At 40.9% G+C, this 12,769-nt stretch overlaps 1 protein-coding gene across 1 annotated transcript in view; it reads left to right on the forward strand.

Moving 5' to 3' along the window:
• Window positions 1-11,809: 11,809 nt before the first annotated feature.
• The window catches only part of LOC117349552 (NXPE family member 3-like), a 246,342-nt gene continuing 245,382 nt past the window's right edge, over window positions 11,810-12,769 (forward strand). The window contains exon 1 of the mRNA XM_033923111.1: window positions 11,810-12,526. Coding sequence (XP_033779002.1) covers window positions 11,925-12,526 — 602 coding nt within the window. The 5' untranslated portion in view covers window positions 11,810-11,924. The remainder of the gene's footprint in view (window positions 12,527-12,769) is intronic.

The following is a 12,769-nucleotide window of genomic DNA, read 5'->3' on the forward strand; positions in this document are numbered from 1 at the left end:
CATTGTCCTGTGAAGGGCATGGCCAGAGACGGACAAAACAACAGATTTCTGTTGAATGCAAGCTAGAAATGTTTCCTCTAACAAAAAAAACCAAACAAACAACGAAAGGGAATTGGAAAGAGATAAAAAAAATCTGCCCATGAGACCCCTTAAACTATTTATCTCTTCCCTGTAAATCCCTCGGGGGAGAGGGGGCGTTAGGAGAAAATATTTTGAGACAGTACCTTACATAGAGTTGAACCGAGCTGAACCAGTCAGGGGGAGAGAAAACATTTCTTCATGACTAGAGTTGAAACTTGAATTCAATCATTTTTACCAGTGCTTAGGAGATTGTCAATTTTGTTTGTTTGTGTTGTGCCTAGCAAAAAGATATTCCTTCACATATATTCCTTGTAAGTAAGTTTTTCTATTCCTGCTTGTGCTGAAAACAGAAACAGTTTTCATTCTACTAAGAAAAAACTACAAGGTCATTTTCTCTTTGTGTTATGTTCTAGCTGAGCGATTCTGCTTCTCATTTAGATAAGAAACTTTTGCTAAGAAAGAAACATTTGCTCAGACTTTAGACAGAAGGACAGTATTATATGCCCCACTTATGCTATTAGTTTTCTGATCTACATAAACAATTTATGAATTAATAGTTTCAGGATATCTTTTGGCTTTAGGAGACATTAGAATTCTTTTATAAAGCTCTGGGTGTGTAACTTTTGCTAGCACCACTTTAAGGTGGCAGAAATACTGTGCACCGTAATGTATGTTTTTATTTAGATTAGATTTTGATGTGACAGGAAAAACAAACACTATCGCCTGAATATATATATATATATATATAAACCACCACAGTCAAAGGCTTAGTATTTGGAATTTAATCGAGTTTTTAACTTGGAAACTTTTACAAGACAAGAAACAGTGAAAGAGAAATTGGTGCTGTTGAGAACCAGGGGAGATGGTGGAGATGGAAAAGGAAAAAAAAATAATTTGGGTTAGAGGTTTGCTTTGTGGCTAATGTAGATTTGGTGATGTTGCAGACAGGATAGAGTACATTGATAAACAGGGATGTGTCATGTGTTTGAAAGTATGTGCATGTATTTTGTCCTTCTTATAAGGGACATTCTAGTTGGAATAGGCAGATGTGAGTAAAGTTCCAAGTTATTTTTGTTTAGGTAAGCTCTTTGGGGTAGGAACTGTATAAAGCAATTATGAATTGACACAAACTCATATGTTCTGGTGGAAAGTGCAATTTACTACTTTAATCTGTTAAGCATTGTAGTGTTTTACAGGTCTGGGAGATGCAGCTTGTTGGCAACTGATTTACCACCGGTATCTGGCAAGGGCGTTGCCCCTATAACTTTTCTTTTTTCTTAACAGTGGATATGTGTTTCCTTATGATGATGATGTGAAGTGTTTCTTCTTCTTTCTCTTAGCAGGCAGTTGGAATACATATCTTGGATCAGTTTTGGCACAAATCTTTTGCTGAACTGAAACAAAAGACACAGGAAGAACAAGTTGTGCTTCAAGTAACCTTGAAATGACCTTGCACTTTAAGATTTAAAATGTTTCTTTTTCCTCTTAGCATTGACACTACAATACTTCATACTACCTCTGTACCTAACCCTGGACACTGTATCTTGCTTTACCTAGTAAGATCTGCCTATTTCTGTAGATTGAAGCCAGTTCTCTTATCTCTTATGACTGTGTTCTCAGGAAATTTACTTTGCTCATGTGTGCACACAAATATGCCTGGTTCTATGATGCTGTTTTTCTTCTTCCTTTTGTATAATTGTGTTTATTTGCAGATTTAAGTTCAGCCCTGACTCCTTGACGGATGAAAGCAAGTTTAAGGCCTACTGGAGCTCTATGTTTGTTTGTGCCATATAATCTCTGTGTTGTCTGTCTGTTTGGTTTATGGGGTACCCCGGGAGACATATAATTGGCCATTTTTGGAGTTTTTTATCCCCTTTTTTGCATTTTTGTTTTTTCCTATCTCCATTGCACAATATCTTTTTTAGTTCTTGTTTTCATGGCCTGAGCGTTGCTTAGTTAGGGGTTATCTTATTAAGACAAAGGTTCTATATAGTGTTTATTCCATGGTGCCCACTGGATCTGCTCAATTCACACATTTCTTGCATAATGGGTTTTTTTGTGCCCTACACTGAGTATATCCTTGTGGTCTCTCTTGAATTGTTTACTAGTTGTGCGCAACCCACACCAACTTATCACCCTGTCCTCTTATGAACATTGTGTATCTGCCTATTGTCTCTCATTTCCATACTTATACCAAGTAAATGTCCTCCTTTGACTCACCTCCCTGGACTTCAGCTGCTGGATGATACCTGGATACATATTCCTTTGAATTTATCCTTTTTTGTCTAAGCCCTTATAATATGATACCTGAATTCCTTTCAAGCTGGTGTGTCCCTCCCTGTCTGTGCAGACACCTTTCTCTCCGAGTATGCACCTTACCAGTTTCAAGAGACTGATACCCCTGCAACACCACATCCTAACCTTTTAATTTCTTGGACAGGAATTGTTTACAAGTGTTTGAGTGTAACTGGCAGCTTGTGGTCTATCGCAACCCCCACCTAGTGCCTTTAGCAGGTGCTGAGGGCCCCCTCATTACCCTCCTCGCCCAGTGCCTTTGTATTTTGATGCATGCATGTTATGTGATGATGCTTACGGTCATGGTACTGCCCCTCATACTGTTCCTCGATTGGCAGCATTATTATCTCAAATGTGTTCTATAGCTTAATGCCTTGCAAGCAATGTCCCTATGAAGACACCTTCACTCTTGGAGGTGCCTGTCCTGTTATGTTTCACCGATTTTTCTGCACATATGAAAGTAGATTTTGTTTTTCCTATCACAACTAGGACAGTTTGCTGACTCTATAGACCAGACTCTTAATGTCAGCAATTGTTTTGTCTGTGGTGGGACCGGTATAGGAGAATAGTGGCCATGAACACAGCTGGATATGCTAGCCCTGCCTTCACAGAACCTCTCTTTCACGTCAGCCCACGACTTCCACTGTGGGCCTTGTGGACTTCCATTATTACATCTTCACTTTACCAGGACCTCCTTTTCAGCTCCTGCTCCATGGACGCCTGATGGCCAGCTCCTGATGGTTGATATTGGCTCTGTGGCCTGTTTGCTTACCCTTGGCTGCCTGCTCACCGGACTGGTACATGTGTACTTGGATCCGTCCCAGCTCCTTCCTGCTACTGCTGGCCAACGGCGAATGCCTGGGAGCCCCTGTGTTCGACACTAGGGTCGCCAAAAGCAGTTAGCACTCTCCACCCCATACAGATTGGAAAAATGGGGTGACAACTGGCTTGCTGAACGGATCATTGCTGCTTATGGACCTGCTACGTGGGCCAATGATGCCTCCTGGGGTTGTCGGCCCCCAATCTACATGCTCAACTGCATACTTCGTACTACCATGTACCAGAATCGCCTATCTTTAGATTACTTGCTGGCTGCGGAAGACGGTGTCTGTGGCAAGTTCCACCTCTCTAAATGCTGCCTTGCCCTTGATGTTGACCGCATCATCAAACTGGCTCATGTTCCTCTCCGAACCTGGCGTGGCCTCCTTGCTGACTGACTCTTTCACTCTTGGTTGCCTGCCTTGCCTGGTTTCTGTGATTAAATAGTACAGTCAACTCTGCTGTTCATCGCTCTACTGCAGCCCTCCCACAGACCCCTACTGTACCCTCCCATAGACCCCCCAACCTTCCTGGCAACTCTGCCCCCATGTTTATATTGCTGCTCTTGGTGGTTTGCATGATATGTGAAGGAATTATTTATTATTTATATTTCTTTTCCAATGTTTTATCCTATATAATAAAACGCTAGCCGCGCATGTGCACGCCTGCCTGCGTGCTTCCGTGATCCGTAGGTCCGTGGCAGGCAGGAGAGCGGATGGCAGTTAGGGCCCACACTGGAGCGCCGTGGCCGACCCAGGATCGTGGGAGGATGCACCGCGCAAAGTGCTGCACACGTACTGGAGGGGGAGGGACATACCAGTTCTGCACATACTGGCACAAACCTCCCTCCAGCGTTGGCAGCCGCAGCACGCTAAACAGGCTGCTTCGGGCTTTCTCCTGCAGTTGAGTCCCTCTGTTGCGTCACTGATGACATCATCAATGATGCAACAGAGAGACTCAACGGCAGAAGAAAGCCGAAGCAGCCTGTTTATCGTGCTGCGGCTGCCAACGCTGGAGGGAGGTTTGATATTAAAGTCATCTTGCTGGAAGGGTCGCAGAGTCAGCGGGGGTTGGGCTGGGAGGGGAGAGAAGCGTCTGCCTCGGGTGCTTCAGGCAGCAGCAGCGTTTACAATTCGCTGCTGTTGCTGGCTTCAGGCCTTCCTCTCTGGCCGGTCCTGCCTACTTCCTGTTTTCATGAAGACAGGACCGGCCAGAGAGAAAGACCTGAAGCCAGCAACAGCAATGAATTGTGAATACTGGTGCTGCCCAATGAAGTAGTTAAATGAGGAAAGGGAGCAGAGGGGGAGAGAATGGCTTGGAGGGAAGGAGGAAAGTATGCCAGACCAAGGGAAAAGGAAGGAGGAGATGGAGAGAGGCCATATGGAACAGAGAGAGAGAGGGCGGACACTGGATGGAAAGAGAAGAGAGGGGCAAGACAGAGGGTGAACAGTAGATGGATAGATGGAAGGGGTAGAGAGAGGGAGACACACCGAATGGAAGTGTGGAGGACAGGGGGAGTAGACATTGGAAGGAAGTGGGGAGGAGAAAGAAAAAAGGCCACATGCAGGATTGAGGGAAGAGGATAGAGTTAGAAATAAAGATAGACAGACAGGGGGCCAGAGAAAGACACAGACAGAAAGAATGACAGCGTCCAAGGAGAGAGAGACAAATTAAAAAAAACAAAACAGACAGACAGACATCTACTCTAGCACCCGTTAATGTAACGGGCTAAAACACTAGTATATATATATGATTGCAAACACCTTAGCGGAGTACCTTTCCCTCCACCCTCCTACTGTTCGCTTATGACATCATCTTCATGACGTAATTGGGGATTGTAAGGGTATATTCTTTATAAGTTTATTTTGCTATGCAAGAAATCACACAAAAACATTCTCTTTTTGTTATCTGTAACTATGACTACTGGCTGTAGAATTTCCCTCCCCCCTCCCTGTTTACATGAGTGAGAAATGAAACTTATCTTTCCTTATAAGCTACACCCATTATTAGCTTGTGACTGGGCATGTACAAAGGGGGGACTATAAATATGTATTGTTGTTCTAAATAAACGGTCACATCTGTTTGCCTATTTACATGTGCGTTTGTGTGTGTGTGTGTGTGTTTTCTTTCTAAAGAGGTGTCCCCAGATGCATCTGTAGTCAGGCCAGCAGAACGAGGTTACTACACATTGGGACCTGGTCGTTTCAGGCACGGATGTTGAGAATATGTTTAACAATGCAATGCAAGGAAAAAGGTGCAGCAAGCTGGGCTTTATGTCTGTGTAATTAGGATAAATGTGATTACAGTCACCTTCACTGTCCATATGTTTAAATAATATGCCTTTTTTTAGTTGAAAATTAAGCCCATAATGCATATTTCCGGTGCTTTTTGTAATTTATGTGGGGGTTTCCATGTATCTTTACAAATGCTATCTGCTCTACTTTCCTGCCTATTATCGATGGGGGATGCAGTAGCCTAGTAAGGGTGAGCAGGGCCCGGGGCAGTGGTACCCCCCTCCCCCACCCTCTTCCCTATCTCCCCCACCGCACACACCTTTTTAACTTCTCCAGCGTTCTCAGGGCACACCTAGCTGTCAGTTTGAAAGTGGCCCCCACAATATTAGGTGGTAGGGGTTAAGTGAAAGGTGTACTGACAAACGGCAGGTCCCAGGTTCAGTTCCCTCACAGATGACTCACCAGGAAGTAGAATAATAGACACAACCAGAGGTGATTGCATAAAGAATATATTATAGAAATAGGCTTACAGAAAAGTAATATTCATAAGCATTACAATTAAGCATTACAATTAAATAGAGAGCAGAGCAGTTTCCCTGCCATACAGTGTCCAGAAGGAAGCGTGAAGTTTAAGGGAAAGGCAGAGAGGGAGAGACAAGGGGGATGGTCTAAGCTTCGTTGTTCCATAGATAAAGAGAAGGATAGACAGAGGGAGAGCCAAGACCCCTCTCCTGATAGCTTGATAGAAAAAGAGAGCGATAGCTTGATAGAAAAAGAGAGCTAACTTGATAGAGCAGAGAGCAGGCTTTTATACCTTGGAATCTTATTCTGAATAGAGAAAATATTGTATCTCCCAGTATCTTTCTGTTTAGAATTTGTAAACTGTTTGAGACAATGGTTAATTTAATTAACAAAGGAGGGTGAGAAACCTGATGGGATTAAGTCTCTGGCTTGATCTGTGCACCCTTGTCCTAAGCACCCTCTTAATCAGGCATTAACACCTTTTAGCTAGCCATGATTCAAGCAGGGCTACTTGAAACTTAAAATATATCAATCAGGGCTACTTAAAACAGTTTCCCTGCACTAAGGGTCTATCTGCCTTCCCATGCCAGGGTCAGATTGATATAATCTCCCAGAGGCCTCTAGGCTGACACTAGCCAGTCAGGTTTTCAGGATTACCCCCAATGAATATGCATCCGATTGATTGACCTATGATGGAGCTCCAACACATGCAAATCTCATGTAAATTCATTGGGGTAATCCTAAAAACATCACTGGCTAGGTGTACCTCAAGGACTGGGCATAACTGGCTAGATATACTCATATGCACTTAAGCAGGAATGCTTACACTGCCATAGAGTGCTCACACTTAAAATGCAGATGAAATGCACTTATAGTTTTCTATATATTTCATGCATAAATGTGTGCTCACCAATGCTCTGCCCAGATTTTGCCCTTGCGTATGTTTACCTTGCAATGACACACTATTAGAGATATACATGCAGTTATAGAAAAGGACTAAAGTGGAATGTTAGCATGTATGCACATATTGATTGATTTATTCATTAGATTCTTTCTATACCGCCTTTATGTGGTACAATCAAAGCCCTTTGATGTATTATATTCCATGCTGGTATTCTATGAGCTATAAAGCAAGAGCAACAGCCAAAAAAAAGGGGGAAGGTCCAACTCTATCTGCAGTGGGAAAACCAACCAGGAACAAACAAACAGAACTGCAGACGTGTACAACAACGTAGGCAAAATTTATTGTGACAAACAAAAAAATATATTTAAAACCTTTTTAACAAACAACCTGCATGCAATATTGATGAATTGCATGCACCAGAAAGACCAAACAAGTAACGATATTGGGTTAAGATAGACTAACTATGGCGGTATAGAAGAATAAAGTTATTATTATTATTATTATTATATAGAAACCTAAGTGCTCTATAGAAGTGAGAGAGGGATATAAGATAATAGTGATAGAATCAGATATTGGCATGATGGGAACTGGGGAAGCGGAAAAAAGATGGAGAATATAAACAAAGAAAAAGCATACAGGATACATACCATGGTAGAAAGGGAAAAAAACAAATGTCACAAAAAATAGCAATGGACAAAATTCAGTAGAAAAAAACTATCAAGGAACATAAAAAAGGAGAATTAATATATGAACCCAAAGATATGTACAAGTTGAAATGAAATTTTATACATAATTTTGATTAAAGTAGATTTAAAAATAGATAAGTAATATATATATATATAAAACATATATCATGAACATATGAAACAATCACATCTAAAAGACATTAACATATCATATAAAAATATATACCTTGTATTACCCGATATAATTTATAAGCCTGGGCTATAATTGTAATCGTGAAATTAAAAATTAGCGATAAAAATATAGTGTATCTAAAAAATTTTGTCATAAAACATAATCAATCAACTCATAAGTAAAAAATAATTAATATGACATAAATAGGTATATATAAAAAAACTTTTGTATTATCTAGTGCAGGGGTGCCCACACTTTTTGGGCTTGCGAGCTACTTTTAAAATGACCAAGTCAAAATGATCTACCAACAATAAAATTTTTAAAAAACACAACGCACACTGTACGCATAGAATTGTTAATTATCATCCCTATTCCAGGATTTTTCAAAGAGGTCAAAGCAGATGACTCTATGCACTATCACCTCAGTAACAACCATACAAAAATAGACAAATATACCCCCCTCCCTTTTTACTAAACCACGATAACAGTTTTTAGAGCGCAGGGAGCTGCGCTGAATGCCCAGCGCTGCTCTCGACGCTTATAGGCTCCCTGCGCTAAAAAACTCTATTGCGGTTTAGTAAAAGGGGACCTTAGTGTAAAATATAGACAGCAGATATAAATTCAGACACATTTTGATCACTAAATTTAAAATAAAATCATTTTTCCTACCTTGTCTGGTGATTTCATGAGTCTCTGGTTGCACTTTCTTCTTCTGACTGTGCATCCAATCTTTCTTCCCTTTTAGCCTGTATGCTTCCTCTCCTCCACACCTCATTCCCTCCCCCAACTTTTCCTTCCTCTCTTCCTGCCCTTTCTTTCTCTCTGCCTCCCTTTCCTTTTTTTTCTGTTTCTCTTCTTTCCTTCTGTCTCCCTGCCTGCCCTTTTTCTTTCTTTCTTTCTCCCTCCCCTCCCCCAAGACACTGCCACTGCCATCGGGGACCAGGACCCAAACTGCCATCGGGGACCAGGACCCAAATCGCCACCAATAACAGGCCCAAAAGCCGACGCCAATAACACGCCGAAAAGCCGCCGCCGCCCCAACCTCTCCCTGCTTCGGCCGACCAGCATCGCGAGGAGCTGTTGGGGGAAATGCTGCCGGGTCCGGATTCGCGGAAACAGAAAGTAGGCAGGACTCGGCAGCAAGAAGAGGAAATGCTTCACTAACATGTCTCCCGCCTTAGCCCGTAGCGAACGCTTGCTTCAGGGCTCTCAACATGTGAGTGCCGGCTTCCCTTCTCCCCCTCCCCCCCCCCCGGACATAACTTCCGGTTTCGGAGGGAAGAGAAGGGAAGCCGGCACGCACACGTTAGAGCCACGGAGCATAAGTTTGCTACGGGCTGAAATCTCCAAGCCGTTTTTTTTTTGTGTTTTTTTAATGTTCAGCAGCGGTGGCAGCAGCAGATGACAGCTGGGCGGACTGCCCAGCTAAAAGGCCCTAGAGAGAACACTGGAGAGGAAGGCTGATCGGCCCGGTAGATCAGGACGGCAACACGAGTCTATCACGGAGCCCGGAGCCCGGAGCTACTGGTCGATCGCGATTGACGTGTTGGGCACCCCTGATCTAGTGTGATGATAAGAGCAAAAAGCAAAAAATTAATGTCATAAAAGGACTTGCCATAAGGAATAAATAAACAGACAGATCACCTTATATCTAAGGACACCATGCACAATCAGAAGTAAAAAATGACCAAAGTATGGCTCAAAAACATAACAATATAAGACAATAAAGCATGTAGCCAAGGGAAATATTTGGTCTTAACTCTAAAGTGAGAATAATAACGCTGCCTTTTTCTTAAAGAGAAAAAAAAATGATATTGGCATTACTACTGACTATGTATACCCATGAATGGCCTATGAAAGAGCTCACTAATTAACCTTACAGTCAAAATATAATCACTTACAAAGTGTGATATTAGTGGGTCACTGATGAAAAAAAAAAAAAAATAATAAACGTTTGTTATCTAATTGGATGTTGGGAGAATCTTTGAAAAAATATATATAAAGACATATACAAATCAGACCCAGGTATTGTGCGCCACAATAGTTATAATAACTTAAAAAACAGGTCTGCTGGATCAAAATATGTAATTAAACTGAAAGCCAAAAATACAGATACAATCAAACTGGCGTGGTTAAATGGGAGTTAAAAATAAAAAATTAAATTAAAAACTCAAACCCGCTCTCTTCTAGACCCTCCCAAAAACTGAAACTATCTTTCCCATCTATAAAAGGTATATCCCGCGCAGGAAAACTTGGAACATCCCTCCCCTTTAGAACCACAGAACTCTGGAACAACCTCTCATCCCCGCTCAGAAATTCTAGCTCCTTCCAATCCTTCCGCAAACCCTTGAAAACTTGGCTCTTCTCAAAAATCTAATCACCTCCCGTTCTCTAGTACTCTGTCCCTCTCTATCTTCTCAGTCCCTCTCCTATATCCCTTCTTTGTAGTTCCTTTCCTCTCAACCTCTGTAAACCGTGCCGAGCTCTGCACATGCGGAGATGGTGCGGTATACAAACCTAAGGTTTAGTTTAGTTTAGTTTAGTTTAAATCGAAATGCAGGCTAAGCTGAAAATGGTGAAACACAGAGAGATGCAGGTAAATATATTTAAAAAACGCCGGAGAAACAAGAATCAATAGAATCGGATGCAAGAGTGACAAGAAATCAAAACTTACCGGACTGTATGTGTCGCCGAACGTCGTAAATAATCGTGAAATCTCACTAAAGTAAAGTTGCTGAAGAGATGCCAAGGAATATGAATGATTCAGAAACGTAAAGAGACCTTTTGAAAATCGTAAAGCAGTAGTGGCAAAATGGCGAAAAAGATCCAAGGGGAAACAAACTGTGATTGAAGGACAACTGATCCAATCAACGGAGGGGTGGGCGTGTCCCTACAGCGTCGGTAAAAATAAAATGAGTTATGATGTTAAAAAACAAAAGATGATAAATAATATCAAAAAGAAAAATTGTGACCCAAACCGAACCTCATGTAAAGGATCTGAAAACATAGTATGTATCTGTTAATAAATATGACCTGATCTTGATGGGGGAACATAACTAATGACTGCATGAAAGGTAAATCCTTATATGAACAAATATCATAATAATGAGCCATATACATATATGCACGATATAAATAGCCATAAATGATATAAGTCATAAAAATTTAAGAGATATTAAACAATATGTATGCAAAAGATAAAATAATATATCATAAAAATTTTAAGAGATATTAAACAATATGTATGCAAGGGATAAAATAATGATAAGTAAGATTTTACAAGGTCTTGTTAAAGGCTAAATCATAAGTAGACATTGAGGATTGATAATAATAACAGTGAACAATACTTAATAAAACTTAATATGTATAAAATTTCATTTCAACTTGTACATATCTTTGGGTTCATATATTAATTCTCCTTTTTTATCTAATCTAATCTAATCTAAACCTTAGGTTTGTATACCGCATCATTTCTACATTCGTAAAGCTCGACACGGTTAACAAGAGTTAGGGTAGAAAGGAACTCCAGTGGAGGGAAGAGGCAAAATGAAGAGAAAATTTAGAGGACTAGAATAACCAGAGAGGGAGGAGGAGTTACATTTTTGAGAATAACCAGGTTTTCAGATGTTTACGGAAGAGTTGGAGGGAGCTCAGATATTATTAGATCATAACAATTTAATTTTAAGGTCACATAAGATCATCTCGTCTTTTTATTCCACCATTATTGTTTTATTATATTTTTATATTTTTATTATTGTTTCTTATATGATTTTAATATTTGTATCTTGTGTTACATTTTGTACTTAAATAGGACCCCTGATGATGGTTGTCCGAAACACGGACCGTGTTGGGTCCCTTGTTTCTTAAAAAGGTTTTAAATATATTTTTTTGTTTGTCACAATAAATTTTGCCTACTTTGTTGTACATGTCTGCAGTTCTGTTTGTTTATTCTATGAGCTATACCATATTTGACACTAAAGTACAAGCAATTTCTAAAGAATTGCCCTCAAAATGCATGGGCTAGAATAAGAGCATGTGGGGCTTTTCCCTTCCAACCTTAACCTGTATTTTCATTGTGTTCCTTCTAGATCATTTTTCAAAAAAGTGGGAATATTTTTAGTCCTTGTAGAAAAAGTATCGTAGAAAGTATCTTTTCCACCACTCAGCTCCCATCCACAACAACTGTTTGGCAGGACTCTGAGGAAGTGAAGATGCTGAAGAAGCTGATAGCATGGCCAGAACCCCGAGGGACACCAAGTTTTAGCTCATCCACAAGTCCTCAGATGTGTGAATATCAGATCCTGAATCCCAGGGTCAACTATTCAGTTGGAGAGACCCTGGAGCTGCTGTTAATTGCGAGAGATCACCTGAATAGACCAAAGAGTTATGGAGGAGATTTCTTCCAGGCCAAACTTCATTCTCCCAAATTGAAAGCTGGTGTGACAGGGTCTGTGAAGGACCACCAGAACGGGACATACACTATCACCTTCCTGCTGCTGTGGTCTGGGGATGTGGAGGTCTCTATTCGGCTCATACATTCCAGTGAGGCTGTCCAGATCCTCAAGAGACTCAGGGAAACCAGGCCAGACAAAGTCTACTTTTTGGGATTTTTCCAGAACAAGGGGAAGCAAGAGATCACAGAATGTAACATGTATAAGTTGAATGGGTCAGTGTGTGAGTTCACAGATCCTGGTACTGGTGAAAAGTGGTACTGCATAAAACCCAAAGAACTTGCTTGCAGCCACCTGGTCTACCAGGATCCGGCAAATCCGAGAACAGTCACAAGCAAAGAGGAAAATGTTTTTTTTGACAGGTAAATTATTAAAAATATCATGTATGTATGTGCGGAGAGGGGAGTGTTTAAGGGGAGATCTTGGTTGTTAAACTTGCAACAGTGTTAGGATTCTTTTAACTTGTGGTTGATCTGTTAGTAAAACAACAAAAAGATTGTGGCACAAAATTACAAACTGGTACATTTGATAAGCATGCAAATAACTTAAAACAATCTTAAAAACAATCCACAAAGGGTGTATACAATTACAAGTGACCCACAGGA

Source organism: Geotrypetes seraphini, chromosome 16, assembly GCF_902459505.1.
Source record: "Geotrypetes seraphini chromosome 16, aGeoSer1.1, whole genome shotgun sequence".
NCBI classification, from domain to species: Eukaryota; Metazoa; Chordata; class Amphibia; order Gymnophiona; family Dermophiidae; genus Geotrypetes; species Geotrypetes seraphini.